Genomic DNA, 19,322 nt, shown 5'->3' with positions numbered 1-19,322 from the left:
CCTTCTCTCCTTGGGACTTAAGTGATATTTCATGGACCAAGAAATCCATCAGTTCCTCTACTGGTTTTTTTTCCAAGGTCTGCACTCCTATGCTTCTTGAGCAACAAATGAATCCATAGGACCAGGTAAAGAGGGGATGCTAGGGGTAGCTGGAAAAAAACCCTTGTCTTCTTTTTCAGTTTCACTGTGCTGGTATTTGGAGTCATTTAGAGGGTTAGGATCAAGCACCCACCATCTTGCTTTCAATCGACGTTTTCTTCTACAGCTCTGCATCCCAAAGGCTATCAAATGTGTCCAGGAGTCTGGTCAAAAACGAGTGGGCTATTCTTGGAGTTTTTAAGTATCCTGTTTCTAAGTAATGCTAGAACTGCTCATTATGAAAAATTCTTTCAAACAAGAAGCCCAACATATGAGTGGCTTATGTATGGCATGCATGGCTTATTTTAATAGACAGTCCAAAAACAGCAGTCATCAAGTTAACTATTTAACTGCTCAGCCAAGTAGCTGCTGCATTCCTGCTCGACTTCTTCTGTGACACTGGTATAACAGCAGCATATTTAAATGCGTTAAAATGAAGCTTGTGGATACAATTTCATGACCAACAAGTCCTTCAGAAAGATCTTGTCCTGACAGGGAAATATTCTTCCAGTTTAACATGTTTAAATGAAGAAACATTGAGAAGGCATTTGTCTATTGTTCTTAGGTTCTGAGTTGGTCTATAAATTCTCAAGGTGGCAGCAAGATGCAAAGGAAACATCATATAAAATCAGCAATTTTAAAATCTATCTGCCATAACACTGAAAGCCAATGTTGCTGCATTATGATTGGAGTGATATCAGGATTTGGTATTCTCCTCTATCAGAGCTAATTAAGTATTTATATCCTGGAAAACCTAAGTTTATCTTTGACCCCCTTGACATAACTGAAAGTGGAGCATGTTTAAACAAGTGATTAAATATCTTAAACTTCAAATTTCCCAATGTTAGATAGCAGCCACTTTTCAATGATACTCCATCTGCATTGCCCAATTTCATTGCAAACGTTATCCAACATAATGAAAATACAATGATCCCTATGCATGAAGCACACACTAAATTTCTAGTTTTAAAGCAGGGTTTCTGGATAGTGAGGTTGCACAACAGACAAGTGGTAGGCCAGGTGCCCTTAAATACAACTAAAGATCAGACAAAAGATGGCAAATCAAAAGTGTCAAGTACTAAGCATCATGCAAATAGGAACAACACACATACTCTGAAATGTCTATATGCAAATGCTAGGAGTCTAAGAAATAAGATGGGAGAGTTGGAATATAATGCACTAAATGAAAAATTGGATATAATAGGCATTACTGATACCTGGTGGAAGGAGGATAACCAGTGGGACACTGTCATACCGGGGGGTACAAAGAGGCGTATTTTCAAACCACTTAGACTTACAAAGTTGCATAGTAACCTATGGAACTTTGTAAGTCTAAGTGCTTTGAAAATGAGCTCCAAAGTATATCGTACTGATAGGGTGGACCGGACTGGTGGAGGGGTAGCATTGTATATTAACGAGAGCCTTGACTCAGATAGATTACAAATTCATCAGGACACAAATCACACCTTTGAATCATTGTGGGTTGAAATTCCATGTATAAAAGGGAAAAGGACGGTGATAGGAGTATACTACCGTCAGCCTTGCCAGAAAGAGCAGGTAGACGCAGAAATGATAAAAGAAATCAGAGACGCAAACAAAATGGGCAATGTGATAATAATGGGCGACTTCAATTATCCAAATATAGACTGGGTAAATGTAACATCGGGACACGCTAGAGAGGTACAATTCCTTGATGAAATCAAGGACAGCTTTATGGAGCAGCTGGTGCAGGAGCCGACGAGAGAAGGAAAAATTCTAGACTTGGTCCTTAGTGGAGCGCATGATCTGGTGAGGGACGTTATGGTACTCAGGCCACTTGATAACACTGATCATAATATGATCAGTTTTGATATCAACCTTGAAGTAACTATACACAGGAAGTTAAATACGTTAGCGTTTAACTTTAAAAAAGGAGACTATGATAAAATGAGAAGAACGGTTAAAAAAAAATTTAGGGGGGCAACTGAGAGGGTAAAAACTGTACAACAGGCATGGACGCTGTTCAAAAATACCATCCTGGAAGCCCAGGCCAAACATATTCCACAAATTAGAAAAGAAAGACGGAAGTACAAAAGACAGACGGCATGGTTGAAAAGTGAGGTGAAGGAAGCTATTAGGGCTAAAAGAAATATATTCAGAAAATGGAAGAAGGAACCGTCTGAAAATAACAAGAAGCAGCGTAAGGAGTGTCAAAGCAAATGCAAGGCACAGATAAAGAAGGCCAAGAGGGATTACGAAAAAAAGATAGCATTAGAGGCAAAAAACAGCAAAAATTTTTTTTCGGTATATTAAAAGCAGGAAGCCGGCAAAAGAATTGGTTGGGCCGCTGGATGACCGAGGGGTAAAAGGGGCGATCAAGGAAGATAAAGACGTAGCAGAGAGATTGAATGAATTCTTTGCTTCGGTCTTCACTGAGGAAGATTTGGGTGGGATACCGGCGTCGGAAATGGTATTTCAAGCGGACGAGTCGGAGAAACTTACTGACTTCACGGTAAACCTGGAGGACGTAATGGGGCAGTTCAGCAAACTGAAGAGTAGCAAATCTCCTGGACCGGATGGTATTCATCCTAGAGTACTGATAGAACTGAAAAATGAGCTTGCGGAGCTACTGATAGTGATATGCAATTTATCCTTAAAATCGAGCGTGGTACCGGAAGATCGGAGGGTGGCCAATGTAACGCCGATTTTTTAAAAATATTCCAGGGGAGATCCAGGAAATTATAGACCGGTGAGTCTGACGTCGGTGCTGGGGAAAATGGTAGAGGCTATTATTAAAAACAAAATTACAGAGCACATCCAAGGACATGGATTACTGAGACCGAGTCAGCACGGCTTTTGTGTGGGGAAATCTTGCCTGACCAATTTACTTCAATTCTTTGAAGGAGTAAGCAAACATGTGGACAAAGGGGAGCCAGTTGATATTGTGTATCTGGATTTTCAAAAGGCGTTTGACAAAGTACCTCATGAAAGACTACATAGGAAATTGGAGGGTCATGGGATAGGAGGAACCGTGCTATTGTGGATTAAAAACTGGCTGAAGGATAGGAAACAGAGAGTGGGGTTAAATGGGCAGTATTCACAATGGAGAAGGGTAGTTAGTGGGGTTCCTCAGGGGTCTGTGCTAGGACCGCTGCTTTTTAATATATTTATAAACTAGTAAAGAAGGCCCGTTTCTGAGAGCAATGAAACGGGCGCTAGCAAGGTTTTTTCCTTAGTGTGTATATTTGAGAGAGTGTGTGTGAGAGTGAGTGTGTGAGACAGAGAGACAGAGTGAAAGTGTGAGTGACAGAGTGAGGCTGTCTGTGTGAGAGTGTGTGTGTGAGAAAGAATGAGAGTGTGTGGCAGCCCCCCCCCCCCTAGTTAAAGAGGCCTTTAGATATAACAGTGGTCCCTGGGCAACTGCTCCTTTCAGCCATTGGATTAAATATTCCTTTCTAGTGTATTGGAGCAAGAAGTAGATCATGGCTGGAGGCTCGTTACAGCCTTGATCTGTCATCATAGTGTTCCCATTATGTGCAAAACAGTGAAAGAAAGAAAATGAAAGTTAACCTTTGTGGAAAGAATAATTAGTCATGCATGTGTCACTTTGAGTGTAGCTGTTTGTGTGTGTGTGTGTACTATGCGGTGCTTCCATGGTAAAGTAAAACTGGCGGAGGGGTTACATAATATTGTGCTTGCCATGGCAAGAACTGAAATCCAATGGTAATGTTGTTAGGGTGTTGCTAACAGTAAGAACCTTCTCCTCCACAATGATATGGTTCATAAAGTTGCTTGATAGAAATCATTAACAGGTTTTTACCAGCTGCACATGCTGTTAAATGAACCTTAAGTAATAGCTGTATGAGAACAGTATGGGCATACCAATTGAAATTAAAAGGTTTGCTTGGTGCCAATTTCACCATGTAGTATGCCCTAGTTTAAAAAGCTGATATCTTACTGTGCTGTTTTGTATAATTATAACAGAAGGTGTAATAAGAGCACCCCCCCCCCTGTAAAAAAATAATCCGGCTGTCCTTATTAAAGTTTGCTATCAAGTTTTGTGGAAGTCGTCGACGCTCCTCCCCCACCCCCGAGGTCGACACTCCTCCTCCCCCCGAGGTGGAGGCAGGCATCGCTTTCAACTAATTCACCTGACTGAAGTCCTGCTGAGTGTAAAAGAAGCACAGAAGAGCAGAGGGCAGGCTCGCCTTCAGTGTTCCCCTGCTCTGTCAGCGTCCCGGCCAACAGTAAACAGAAAATGAGGGCGGGGCGCTGAGAAAGCAGGGGAACGCTGAAGGCGAGCCTGCCCTCTGCTCTTCTGTGCTTCTTTTACACTCAGCAGGACTTCAGTCAGGTGAATTAGTTGAAAGCGATGCCTGCCTCCACGTCGGGAGGGGGGAGGAGTTGTGTCACCCTCGGGGGGGGGGGGGAGGAGGAGCGTTGACCTGAGGTGGGGGGGGGGGGGGGGTGCGGCGGTAAGTCCAGGCAGTTGGACGGCCCACTGAGAGAGAAGGGGAATGACTGCAGTCAGCTTAAATGAGTTGAAAGCGCTGTGTGTGTGTGTGACATGAGACCCCATTGCAGCTCGTTGTTTTTCCAGCGTTGTTGGGCTCGTGTTACCCAGAGAAGGAGTGACCCCTTTTGCGTTTAATGCTCCTCCTTTGTTGTGATAGGTCCATCATCCGTCGTTGCATTCCGTTGCTTGGCAACGATGGAGGCGCACGTATTGAGTGAGCCGTTCGCGTGTTAGGTCCGTCCCTTCTTTTCTTTGAGTTGTTTGATAGGTGCATGGCAACGATGGAGGCGCACGTATTGAGTGAGCCGTAGGTCTGCCCCTTCTTTTGTTTGAGTTGTTTGATAGGTGCATGATGCGTCCGTTGCGTGGCAACGGCGACTGACGCCTTCGCCTCAGACGCTCCTCCCTTGTATTCCTATTGGTGTTGCAGCTGTGACGCTCGTTCAGATCATGGCGGCGCACAGATGTACTGTGGTTAAAAGTGGTTACAGAGCTTCGAACATACGAACTTTTGAAGCCTCAGAGTGTGGTTCAGAACGTTCGTGGTGCTTTTTATGTCCAGTTGGGGTGTGGCGTAGGTCGCAGATGGGGCGTGGCTGACGGCAGTGGTGAGTAGTCCGAATAGCCAGGAGGACTACAGCAGTTCAGGATTTCACTGCCTCACTGCCACAGTTGGAGGGAGCTTCAGAACGTTCAAGGTGGGATTTATTTATATAGATGATTTAGAGATGGGAGTAACTAGCGAGGTAATTAAATTTGCTGAGGACACAAAGTTATTCAAAGTCGTTAACTCGCGACAGGATTGTGAAAAATTACAGAAGGACCTTACGAGACTGGGAGACTGGGCGGCTAGATGGCAGATGACATTTAATGTGAGCAAGTGCAAGGTGATGCATGTGGGAAAAAAGAACCCGAATTATAGCTACATCATGCAAGGTTCCATGTTAGGAGTTACGGACCAAGAAAGGGATCTGGGTGTCGCCGTCAATAATACACTGAAACCTTCTGCTCAGTGTGCTGCTGCGGCTAGGAAAGCAAATAGAATGTTGGGTATTATTAGGAAAGGTATGGAAAACAGGTGTGAGGATGTTATAATGCCGTTATATCGCTCCATGGTGCGACCGCACCTTGAGTGTTGTGTTCAATTCTGGTGGCCGCATCTCAAGAAAAATATAGTGGAATTGGAAAAGGTGCAGCGAAGGGCGACTAAAATGATAGCGGGGATGGGACGACTTTCCTATGAAGAAAGACTAAGGAGGCTAGGGCTTTTCAGCTTGGAGAAGAGACGGCTGAGGGGAGACATGATACGAGGTATATAAAATAATGAGTGGAGTGAAACAGGTGGATGTGAAGCGTCTGTTCATGCTTTCCAAAAATACTAGGACTAGGGGGCATGCGATGAAACTAGTGTAGTAAATTTAAAACAAATCAGAGGAGGTCACGTGATGTCGTGCTGAAGGAGCAGACGTCGGTGAGTGAGGCTCCCAGTCCCAACCGCCAACCTCGCCTTATATAACGATCAAAAATAAGTGCCCCACGCACAAAAAGCGGAGGGAACAACAGAGGAACACCTAGTGCGCCTGGAGGGAGATAAGATCAGCGCTGATGACCGCACGAGCGACTCGCAGAGAAAAAGACACGCTATCCAAGAGCAGATCCAAGATGGCGGCGGGCAATGGCGAAGGCCCGACTTCGGTGAGCTCCGCATGGGTGGCCGAGATTGTTGCGGAGGTCACCCATGCCATAGATGCTACGCTGGATAAAAAACTGCAAACCTTGTCCGCCAAGCTCGATAATGTAGATGGCAATGTAGAGGCGCTCAAAGGAGAGTTTACGGCATGCACGCAGCGGGTTTCCGACTTAGAAGACAAAATGAAACAGTTGGAGACGCTGACGGAGAAGCTGCAAAGTAAAATGCGAGACCTAGAAGACAAAGCAGATGATATGGAAAACCGATCCCGAAGGGGAAACCTGAGACTTGTAGGGTTACCCGAATCTCTCCCAGAAGCTGATCTGGGTAAGTTTTTGGAAGAATGGCTGACAAATACTTTAAGGCTATCACAGAATGCGGGGCCCCTTCGAATTGAACGAGCACACAGGCTGGGGCCTCGTAGGGCACCAGAAGAAAGACCCAGGGTGGTCATATGTAAAATCTTAAATTATGCGCACAAGGTGGATATCCTGCGGGCTATTAGGGCGAAGGGGCCTCTAAAATATGAAAACAAAACTATACTATGTTTTCAGGACTTTTCAACGCGAGTGTCAGGCATGCGGAAAGCATACGCGCTTATATGTACAGAGCTGCATAAGCGCCATATTCAATTCGCGTTAATGTACCCAGCCCGATTAAAGGTGTTCCAGGAGGGTAAAGCGCAGTTTCACGACACTCCAGAATCCGCCAGGATGTTTCTTCGGGGGCTGCCAGAGAGTGGTGCCAGTACAAGCCGTTTGCCATAGTGCATCCAATTAAAGCTGAAAGATACTAGATGGAACTCTAAACTGAGAATTGAGGGTGCGGAAAAGGAAGTAGAATTAAGACAGTGATGGTGTACTAGTTTGGGGAAACAATAATATTGTACATGGACTCTTGGACCAGGAATATAGAGCATGGAAGGATAAATACCTTTTTCGGGTGGAGTATGGAGGATTACAAAAAAACTGCAAGACAGACTTTATATATAATCATTGGATACCCGCGCAGGCATACATGGAGATACAGACTGTGGATGTACAAGTTTGAACGGAGTATTATGGAAACGGTGGCAAGAAGACCAGTTGGAGAGAGAAAAGACAAAACTAAATAGAAAGGACGCTATGTTAAAGGAAGAAATGTATTGTACCTGTGATACCTGAAAAGGATAGGAAACAGGGGTAGGAGGTCCTACATGGCAGATATGCATAATTAGGCTGGCGTGGTTTAAGGTGGGAAGAACTGATACTCATATAGAAATCTGAATAGAGGGCACTTACAGATAAATCCTGCCTTGCTCTTGATGGGTAGGCTGGGACTAGACAAGCAAAATGGGGGGGGGGGGGGGGGGGGGCGGGACTGGGAGCTCATTCACACAGGCCTTGTCCATTATACACAATGGATAGATGTGGGAGGGAGGGGAAGGATATAGGGGGGATCCAGGGAAGGGGAATGAGAGGGAGGGTAAAAATTGAACATGGCGCGCCCGAAAGTGGAAGGGTTGGGAGGGGGAGGAAGGGAGGGAAGGAGGGGGGAGAAGTAAGTCGTCCGTCTTTTTGTAATGATGTGCTGTATGTTGTAGTGTTTTGTGTTTTCTGCTGCTGTAAGGGGATGTGGGGGGAGAAATTGCGGAAGAGGAAGGGTTTGGGAGCTGCTGGCTGGGACGGCCCTAGACCAACCCTAATAATATGGGATGGAGACAAGTTCACAATGGATGAGATAACATGAAGTTGCTAAAGTTTGTTTCCTGGAATATTAGTGGAGTGTCCTCACCAATTAAAAGGAAAAAAATAATGCGGGATTTGAACAGACATGGGGCAGATATTGCATTTTTACAAGAGACTCACCTATCGACGATGGAACATCTCAAATTTGGCTGTTGGTGGGTGGGTCAGGTAGCGGAGGTGTCAGCAATAGGAAAGAAGGCGGGGTTGCTGATATTAATACGGAAGGGTGTAGATGTAGTTATACAGCAGACGTGGAAAGATCCGCAAGGCAGATATTTGATATTACAAGTACTACTTAATAAATTACCTGTGTTGTTCTGCAATATATATGGGCCCAATACATACAACCAAAAATGGGTGAGGGGATTAATTGGTAAAATAACTGGTTTAGGGGAAATGCCACTGATAATGGGAGGAAATTTCAACACGGTGCATGATCTAACTCAGGATAAATCCAGGGAGCCCCTAAAAGCTAGTAATAATCCAGATAAAGGTATTGCATTGCTCTGTACTAGATTAGAACTGATAGATGTATGGAGGATTTTACATCCAACTGAACGGGACTACACACATTTATCTAGAGCCCATGGTACCCAGTCTAGAATAGACTATTGGCTGATATCTAGAGAGATGTTTTCACGGGTAGGGGAGGCGGGGATTGGGCCATATAGCATATCGGACCATGCATTTGTATGGTATACATTAGAGTTTGGAGAGCGCAAAGATCAGCAATATGTATGGCGCTTCCCGTTGAAATTATATCGAGACCCCCATTTTAGAGAACATATTTTGAAAAAGTGGGAAGAATATCAATACCACAATGAAGAACATAAACAACAACCGATACTATATTGGGAAGCAGCAAAAGCGGTATTGAGAGGGGAGACAATAGCTTACTGCTCTTTCCAAAAGAAAATGCGAGATAGGGAAATTATACGCCTAGAAAAGCAGGTGAGAGCCACTAGAATTCAATATGGGAGACATCCTACACCCAGGAATCGTGCTCTACTACTGACACTCCAGACTAGCTTAAATGAGCTCCTTCACGAAAGGACAATGAAGTCCATCAAATATTATCAATATCAGCTCTTTCTACATAGTAATAAGGTGGGCAAACTTATGTCGAGGTTGATAAGACAGGCAGGAGGCTCAAGAATTATTACCCAAATAGAGAAAGCAAAAGGGGAATTGGTGAGAACTGATAAGGAAATAGCTGAAGTGTTCAGTAGATTGTATGGTAGAACCCCAGAGGAACCTATGGATGGAGATATGTATTTGGATAATTTAACCCTGCCGAAGTTAGGAGAGAGGGAAGCGAGCAAACTGAATAGAGATATCACAGTAGAAGAAGTAGAATTGGCCGTTAAGCAAAGTGCGCTCTATAAGGCACCAGGGCCAGACAGTTTTAGAGCGGAATTTTATAAATTGCTATCTCCCTCGATTCTGCAGACATTACAAGCATATTTCAAACAATTTGTAATAGAGGGCAATATACCGCAATCACTTCAGTTGGCTCAGATAGTGCTGCTACTAAAGTCAGGGAGAGACTCCAAAAAACCATCATCCTATAGGCCAATTTCGTTGTTAAATGTTGAAATGAAATTACATGCGAAGATTTTGGCCAACAGACTGGCTAAGGTGCTGCCTCAGCTGATTTTGGAGCAGCAAGTGGGGTTTGTGGCAGGCCGCACTGTAGCACATAATATGAGACAAATAATGCTGTCCATGGAATATGTGGAAACAGCGAAAATGCCATCTTTACTGGTCAGTTTTGACGCTGAAAAAGCGTTTGACCGTGTACATTGGAGATTTATGTTCACGGTTCTTAAGTGATATGGCTTTTCGGGATTCTTTTTGGACGCCCTGAAAGTGCTATATAGATCTCCTAGAGCTAGGATTCAGGTGAATGGAATACTGTCGCCTGAATTTAATATATACCGTGGGACTAGACAGGGGTGTCCCTTGTCACCTATGCTCTTTATATTAACGATGGACCCTCTGATTAGAGAAATTATGAGCAATGCAGAAATTAAAGGAGTGGAGATAGGGAAGCAGGTGTTTAAAATCTCTGCATTTGCTGACGATTTATTAGTACATGTGGTGGACCCTCAAGTGTCCTTTCCGACGCTGATGGAGCGTTTCGAGGAATATGGTGAATATTCTGGATTTAAATTGAATTTAGATAAATCTATTGCCATGCCTACGGAACATGCCATGAGAGCGGGTTGGCTAGGATCTTTTCCAGTAAAGTGGGAATATAACTCGTTTAGATATTTGGGAATTCAACTATCGAGGTGCACTTGGAATTTATATAGAATAAATATAGATACCTTATTAGAACATTGCAGAAGGACTTTAGCATCTTGGCAGCAGTTACCTATTTCATTATATGGCAGAGTTCAGTTGTTCAATATGGTGCTGTTTCCGAAATGGCTATATATTATACAATTGTTACCTTTTAAAATACTGAAGAAGGATCTAAAGAAATTCCAGAGGCTGATCTCTGGGTTCTGTTGGGCGGGGAAAAAAACCACGCATGCAGTTTAAATATTTGATAGGAGCGTGGAAATACGGGGGAGCAGGCATTCCAGATCTATCCCTATATAACTATGCATGCTTATTTAGACATCTAGGAGATTGGATCTTGGGAGAGGAAAAATACACGCCTAGGGAATTTGAGGCTGCATATTATTCCCCATGGCATATCAACTCGCTATTACACTGCTCGCAAGCATCCCTGCCAGAAAGGCTAAGACAAAGTAGATTACTCAGAGCAATGAGAGAGACGTGGAAATTTTTGACAGCATTGCTGGGGGGACGAGGAGATGTATCAGATCAACTCCCGATAAGGGGAAATGTAAATTTCATGCCGGGGAATGATAATGTCAGCTTTGCGCGATGGGCAGTCAAAGGACTCACCCTAGTACAGCATGTGATAGATGAGGAAGGTAAATTATATACATGGGGTGCTTTGCTAGAAGCTGGGAGAGTCGAGCATAAAGATTTGATGGCATATCTGCAATTAAGACACTATATAAAGACTTTGGAGAGAGGGGCCTTGGTCCCGTATTTGGGAACAAAAATACGGGGGTTCTTTGATAAATTTCAAGAGGGTGAACTTTCGATATCAGGGTTACATAAGGCAATACAGAGGGACTCTAAGGAGAGGACATTTGGGGACCTTGTTGCCAGATGGACTCCAGAAATAGCAGGGAAATTGAGCCCTTTGAAGCTATTAAAGAGAATCCCAGAGATTTCGATTAATGCAACCTTGAGGGAATGTCAATTTCGTATTATTCATAGGGCATATTTCACACAGGAGAGATTGTTTAAAATAGGGGCAGTAGATTCGCCCATATGCCAAAAATGTAAACAAGGGACTAATTCTTTCCTTCACTCCTTATGGGACTGCTCTCAAACTAAGATTTTTTGGAAGGAGATATTTGGCTATCTAGCAAAGTTAACTGGGTGTGTGGTTGTGCTTTCACCAAGGGCCATACTGTTAGATTACTATGAAGATTATCAACTAGAGAGCAGGAAATACATGCTACTGTTACAAAAGGCAGGGGTTGTGGGGAAGAAAGTGATTTTAGGAGTGTGGGTGGGAGATGAAACACCGTCTTATTGGGTGTGGAGAAATAAATTTCATGTCCTAATGACTTTTGAGCATAGATATGCTAAACGCACGCCCAAGAGGCTGAAACTATTCCATGAAGTCTGGGGAGTATATGTGGACTCTCTTCCACACAAAGCGAGAAGTCTGCTGCTAAATGCGGGTTGAGAACCGTAGGGTTAGAGAGAGGACACTCCAGGGAGATCAGTGATTCATGCAGGATGGGGGGATGGGGTCCCCCTTTGTTTTAGGATCATTGTTTTCCTCTTCTCCCCCCCTCATGCTGGATATACTTATATATAAATACCTGCAAGTTTTTTTTTTGTTTTTTTTTTTTCCTTGTGTGTATATGTGTCTTGGATTTGTATTTGTCTGTGGTCTGGTTTTAGATGAAGATTGTTGTTGAGAGATGGTGACTGGGTGGGATTGGGCGGGAGGGAGGGGGAATAATTGAGAATGCAGAGGATGCTAAGTTGAAATTTCATTGGACATATCACAAAACAGAGACGTATGGATGGGAGCTTTAAGCACGTATTCATATTGTTTTAATTGTCCCCTAGAACCCACAATATGCTCACTAATTGTTTAGCCTCTGGGTGATTGATAAGGTGGGGTGGGAGCTGGGAGATTAAAGATAGGACCGGGTTGAGTGCACGTGTTACCGTATAGTTATGATTGTTGACATGTTTTGGTTGACTGAATTGTTCAATATACAGTGTTTCAAATGGGGGGGGGGGGAAGGGGGATGATGGGGGGAGGGAGGAGAAGGGAAAAGTTTGATGACTGTGAGTAACAAGATGTATAATGGGATAAGCATGTATGCTTAAAGGCAGGTATATTCGAACCCTGCAATGTGTGTTTTCTTTGATCAGGTCATCAATAAAGGGCAGAGGGGGGAAAAAGGTGCAACAAATAGTTGGAAGGGGGGGGGGGGGGGGGTTTAATACACAAATTTGATGACCATTACTATGGATGTATACCAGTGATGTTTATGTTACAACTGTTCTTTATGTGCTATAGTGAAGTTGTATTTTTGGATTTTGTCATCAATAAAAAATTGTTGAAACTTAAAACAAATCAGAGGAAATGTTTCTTCACCCAACGCATAATTAAACTCTGGAATTCGTTGCCAGAGAACGTGGTGAAGGCGGTTAGCTTGGCAGAGTTTAAAAAGGGGTTAGATCGTTTCCTAAAGGACAAGTCCATAAACCACTACTAAATGGACTTGGGAAAAATCCACAATTCCAGGAATAACACGTATAGAATGTTTGTACGTTTGGGAAACTTGGCCTGGATTGGCCGCTGTCGTGGACAGGATGCTGGGCTTGATGGACCCTTGGTCTTTTCCCAGTGTGGCATTACTTATGTAACACCCTGTATTTTTTATGATGCTTCTCAAAACACATCTCAGCATCAGACAAAAAATAATTACCATGACAGCAAAAGTTAACTCCCTTGTCTTGTTATATCATAGCCACGTTTTATTTTTATCCTGCATCCCCATAAATTTAAAACAATATGAGAAGGATGACCCACAGCATCATACTGAGCTGGAATTGTACCCTGTGCAACAAGTCCCCTGGTACTCTGGCGCCATCCATTACATTGCAGCCAAGAAGAAAATGGATGGAGAGCAATTTTGATGCCCCCACCCCCAACTCCCTGTGCGGCTGCATTGCTTACACATCCCACAGTACAGCCCTACAACTGGATGGTTCTGGGATTTTTGTTCAGGGCCTGAGCACAACACCCAACAGCAAATTATCTCTGAAAGGAGTAACCAAATCCAAATCTTCCTTGCCATCTCCTTTGTCCACTGACCCACCTATCATCATAGAGTTCTATTTGATATTTAAAAGATAAAACCGAGGCCAAATACACATTTTTCGTTTCCATACCTGGCACTTTCATGTACAAACGTATCTAAATGATACCCTGTGACAATTATGAAATATGAAATAAACATGTGTCTATAGAAATGGAGACAACACAAAAAAGGAAAAACATTTTTCCATTAAAAAAAAAAATATTTACCAGGACATATTCAATGTGTTGTTACCAGGTGTTTCGCATGCAAGCAAACAATTCTTTTTTTTAGAAGCTGTTCCAGGTGGTGTTACTCTTTTTGAACCAGGAAGAATGGATGGATGCAAACTGGTATGTTTTTCCTAAATCAGAACAAAAACAAATTCGCATATCACTATTACCCCCAAATAACAACATATTAAATAACAGCAAACAAGATCAATTAGTCCATCCAATATGCCAATCTACTTCTGTCCATGCGCCAAGGATATATGGACAGAACAAGCAATTGGGAGTCTTAGTAGAATGAAAACCAATGGGGTACGACAATACTGGGGTACAAATTCTCCTGAAATGACAGAGCAAATCAGACTGGTGGAAAAAGTAGCACTATATGTAAAAGATTGCACCAAGACAAACAGGATAAAACTCCTGTGAAGGATCCTTGTGAATAGTAATTCCATGAGCAATGGGGAAGAGTATAATGAACAGGATGAAGAGAAAGACTGAAATATCAACAGAAATTACGCAGGCTGAAAAATTTGGTAACACAAAAGGATAAATTAGGTCTTACCTGATAAATTTTCTTTTCATTAGTCCTTCCCAATATTCTAGAAGCTGTGGGATAACTGTGTCCACCAACGAGCAGGTGGAGATAGTGAACTGAAAACTGAGCTGAGACATCTCTCTTTTGGTATTCAGTCAAGCTTCTAAGTATTCACATAGACAAATAGTAAGAAGAAACGCAGAACCACCAACCACCTTAAAGAACTCACTAACTTAACACTAACCAGATGAGCAAATGAATGGATCTTCTTTCATCTCTGGATAGCTTGAAGAGAACAAGAGATATGCAGGAATCACCATGCAAGGTGACGGTCCTTATCTGACCCATTAATTTGCACAGACTAAACATCTCAGAAACCTGGCCGAGCCTCTGGAATAGCGGGAGGGACTAATGGAAAAAAAATTATCAGCTAAAATCTAATTTCTCATTCTATTACGTAGTTTCCACTATTCCAGAACCTGTGGGATCTTTAAAACAAAGTAACACAGTAAATGACGGCAGATAAAGACCTGTACGGTCCATCGAGTCTGCCCAACAAGATACTATATATGTATACCCGAGTTTGATTTGTCCTTGCCTTTCTCAGGGCACAGAACGTAGAAGTCTGCCCAGCACTGTTCTTGTACTAAGTTCTGAAGCTAACGTCGAAGCCCCTTAAAATTTACACTCCAGCCCATCCATCACGACCAGGGCATAGACCATAGAAGTCTGCCGAGCTCCCATTTTGTTTCCCAATTACTGGCGTCGAAACCCAATCCCCGCTAAGATTCCGCAGAACCATTCCTTCTAAACAGGATTCCTTTGTGTTTATCCCATGCATGTTTGAATTCAGCGGTGAAAGTATTCTTTTGCTTTTGGGCTGGGGGGAGAAATGGAATCCCTAGAGTGGGTGGGATCTTGGCGCTGCCACCCTGAGAACCAAAGCCCCAAAATTGGCTTCAGAATGCGCTGCAACATCCACCCTCTAGTGCTTGTCAAAAGGTATGTAGTGTTGACCACATAGCTGCATTGCAAATATCCACTAGAGACAGGAAAGCAGTCTCCACCCACGATGTCACTGTACACCCCGCAGAATGAGCCCACAAGGCCTGAGCAGCCTGCATCCCTGCAAGCAAATAAGCTGAAGAGATAGTATCCAACAGCTATCTAGCAACTGAGGGCTTGGAAGCCATAAGGGCAAGCCTCTGTTTACCAAAAAGCACAAACTCATTGTGAAACTCACTTGTGACGTCCAGATATCTAATGAAGACTCTTACACACATACAGAATCTTCAAGGAAGAACAATGAGCCTCTTCATCCTCTCTGCAAAAGGACGGAAAGCTCCACAGATTGGTTGAGCTGAAATGCTGATATCACCTTTCAGAAGAAAGGAAGGAACCATGCACAGGGAGACCCCTAGCTCTGAAAACCAGAGAAAAGGATCATGACAAGAGCCCCTGAAGCTCTGAAACCCTACATTCTGATGCAAAAGCCACCAAGAACGCCGTCTTTAGCTGAAGATCTTTCAATGAGGCCTTCCGGAGTAGCTGTCTGAAAGCCTGAAGGACTAAATAAAGGTTCCACTCCGGACACGGTGTACGAAAGGGAAGTGGCAAGCCACCTGTTCCCCACAAGAATTGAATGATATCCTGGTTAGCCGCAAAACATCTTCTGGCCCCTGAAACAGGTCAAAGTTGCAGATTACACTTTTAGAGAACCCAATGCCAATCATTTCTGAAGACCTGCCTGTAGAAACGATAGGATGTGCACGATCTGAGCAGAGAAGGGAGAAAATTAGCACTCAGAACTGTGAGAAAGGGACCGAGACAAGAACCCCAATAAGTAGGAAAATATATTCAGGAGGGCAACTCCTAATATATATCCAGAGATACTTAGCTGACAGAACACTACTAAACAGCAATTATTCTGGACTCGTGTCTAGGGGAAGCGTACCTCTTTGGCCCTATGGCTAGCTAGCTGTGCTGGAAAAAGGAACAATGCCACAGCTGGCATATATATTATTTATTAGGTAAAGAAATATATATATTATATAGTTCTGAAGCAAAATGCAAAGCAAAATACAAAATAACTTGCTATAAAAATAGATTATCACCAAAATATAGATAATGATGATATATGATTATCCTAATGGACTAACTAAATGAGTGATTACACAACCAATCACAATACTGGTATCCTAATGATTATTATGAGAACTTACACCAAAAGTCTTATGCAAAATACACAGTTAGCAGCTAAATTCACAGAACATAAAAGTCATGACATAAAAACCATCTGTCTCAGACAAAAGCCAAGAACTAGTTATCCCCTAACTAAAAAGTAGTGAATCCTGTTATCTCACCCTGCAGTCTGTGGCAGACTTCCAGTGGTAAAGAAGCGGATTCCTCCTCTGAGACTCAAGCTGAAGCCTCAGCGAGTCTCTCAGTCCAGGAATGAAGTCTAAGGGCTGTATTCTGGATGCAGATGGCACGGTCTTTAGGTTAAGGCCATATACTGTAGCTGAGATAACCTTGTGAGTTTGTTACAAGGTGTGCAGTTCACTGGTGTTTAGGAAATCATACTCTTGCTCTCTCCCTCCAAGCCTTCTATCCTCCTGCAAGTCTTCTGGTCCTCTTCCTTCTTCTCACATTGGCATCCAAGGGTCAGATGATCCCTGTGAACCAATCACAGGAGGTGTAATGTCCAGCCAGCTTCATGGTCATGAAGAGAGGCCTTTGTTATAGCAAAGAAACTGTTATCAATGGAATGCAAACCTCCCTGTTGGATCCCATACTCCTGGAGCCATCTGTGATTCTCTCCTCCATTCTTCCCAGGAGATAACTGGGCTAATTTGCAACAAATAATATGGATAAAGTTATCATGGTAAGTTCAGCAGTAATTTTCCTTTTGTAGCAAAGCTGGTTTCTGATGGTTACAGATCCATGCAGGCCACAGGCAGAAGTATCCATACTGTTATAACAGAATGGTTTGGCTTGTATAGGCCAAGACCAGCAAAGCTAAGATCGCAGGTAAATACTCCTACAGAACACCAGCTCTCGAATGTCCTCCACACCCTTGCATATGCTATGAGATGTAGAATGTTTCTGAGCCTGAAGCAAGGTGGCAATGACCAAATCAGAATAACCTTTTCGTCTCAACCGAGCCTTTTCAATGGCTAAGTCAAGCCGCATTGAGCCTGCCATGAGTGGGAAAGCGCGGGGTACAAATGTAACAAAAAAAATAAAATAAAAAAAATAAGTCATAAAACCAAAGAGACACGGATCCTCTATGAGCACCAGACCTTGCATAACTAGACCATCTACCTGCGGAAGACAGAGAGGACACCTGTCCATCAGTCAGATCAGGCCCAATACTACGGTCTCTGCAGCCAATCCAAGGCTGTGAGAATTATTTGACCTCGATGCAATGCGATCCTTTTTGAACACACGGCCTAACATGGCCCAAGGAGGGAAGACATACAGTAGATAATATCTCTGGCCAGGGATGCAGTAGGGCATGGAGCCTGGTTCTATTCAACAGTTGAAAACTTGTGCACTTTGGCAATCCTTTTCATTGCCATTAAGTCCAGAAGCTGAGAACCCCATTGGTCCACTATGAGCTGAAAACCCTGGCTGGATAGTTCCCATTCTCTTGGGTAAAAAGGAATGCCTGCTGAGAAAGTCCATTTCCATGTGCAAGGACCCAACTATGTGAGGTGCTGAGAGGCAGAGAAGAATTTACTTGGCCCAACTTGAGGAAGGCCGCCTACACCACTATTGGACAACTGCAGGTTGATATAACCCACTGCCATCACATTGTCAGAGACAAATTTCAGACCGGGGCCCTTGCCTGAAAGGGAGTGGTCACATTAAGTACTCTGAACTGCCCTGAGCTCCAAGCAATTTATGGACCACCGAGACTCCTGTTCGCCCAGGTGCACTGTGTCAGATGGAACTTGTAATGAGCACCCCAACCCTATTTGCGGGTGTCCATTGTCACCACCTCCCATTATGTTAACGAAAAGGGAGCTCAAATTGTCAAATTCCTGTCAACAATCACCACTGCATTCTCCGTCTGACAACCAACATCCAAGGAAGATGAAGGTCCTACTTCTGCAACACCAGAGACCAATGGCTGAGAAAAGATTCCTCTAATGGATGCATATGACCGTTGCCCATGGTGCAACATTCTATCTCTGTGGTCACTGACCCCAGAACCTGGATGTAGTCCCAGACCCTGAGTCTGCCTCGACGAAGATGAACCAGCTTGACCTCCTGACCTCTGCGAGGAAGATCCTCTCCCATGCTGTGTTGAATAGAACGCCCAGATACTTCAGGATCTGCGATGGAGTTAGCCTGCTCTTATCGAAATTGATCCCCAGACCAAAAAGACTGCAGAAGACTGACAACTCTGTTGCCACCATGCTCTCCGAATAGGACGACACACGAATGAGCCAACTGTCAAGTTACGGGTGAACTCCGATTCCCTGGTGCCAAAGGAAAGCCACCATCATCATAACCTTGGTAAACACTATTGGAGCTGAGGCAAGACTGAAGAGCAGACCTAAACTGGAAGTGATGACCCAACACTGCAAAACTTAGAAACCTCTGATGGGGCGATCATATGGGTATATGCAAGTATGCCTCAGAGATCGATAGCTATGAGAAATTCTCCTGCCTGAATCGAGGCAATGACTGCTCTTAGCGTCTCCATGCGAAAGCAGGACACTCAGACGCAGCGATTTAGACCTGTGAGATCTAAGACTGGACGAAAGGTGCCTTCCTTGGGACAATGAAGTAGATGGCGTATCTGCCTTGCCCATTAGGCCTCGGGAACTGGAACAATGGCCCAGGGTGCCAGCAAGGAATCTACGGTGGCCTGAACTTTGAACATCTTGGTTCCCTGTCGACAAGGAGGCTGCAAGAAGAGAGGAGCGCCTGGACGGGAGAACTCCAACCTGTAACATTCTGTAAGAATATCTAGAACCCACTGGTCCAATGTGATTTTGGCCTACTCCTCACAAACCTTCTGACAATTTCCTCCCACCAGAGGAAGAGATGAGTGGACCAGCCTGGCTTGATGCACC

General features: G+C 43.8%; 1 protein-coding gene across 1 annotated transcript in view; it reads right to left on the bottom strand.

Moving 5' to 3' along the window:
* Positions 1 to 19,322, bottom strand: part of TTK (TTK protein kinase) — a 171,754-nt gene that overhangs the window by 53,969 nt on the left and 98,463 nt on the right. The window contains exon 12 of the mRNA XM_030199069.1: positions 13,698 to 13,831. Within this exon, the coding sequence (XP_030054929.1) occupies positions 13,698 to 13,831 (134 nt within the window). The remainder of the gene's footprint in view (positions 1 to 13,697; positions 13,832 to 19,322) is intronic.

The sequence above is a fragment of the Microcaecilia unicolor genome, chromosome 3 (assembly GCF_901765095.1).
Source record: "Microcaecilia unicolor chromosome 3, aMicUni1.1, whole genome shotgun sequence".
Lineage (NCBI taxonomy): Eukaryota > Metazoa > Chordata > Amphibia > Gymnophiona > Siphonopidae > Microcaecilia > Microcaecilia unicolor.
The sequence above is the reverse complement of the archived record's forward strand: the minus strand, read 5'-3'. Positions and strand labels throughout refer to the sequence as shown.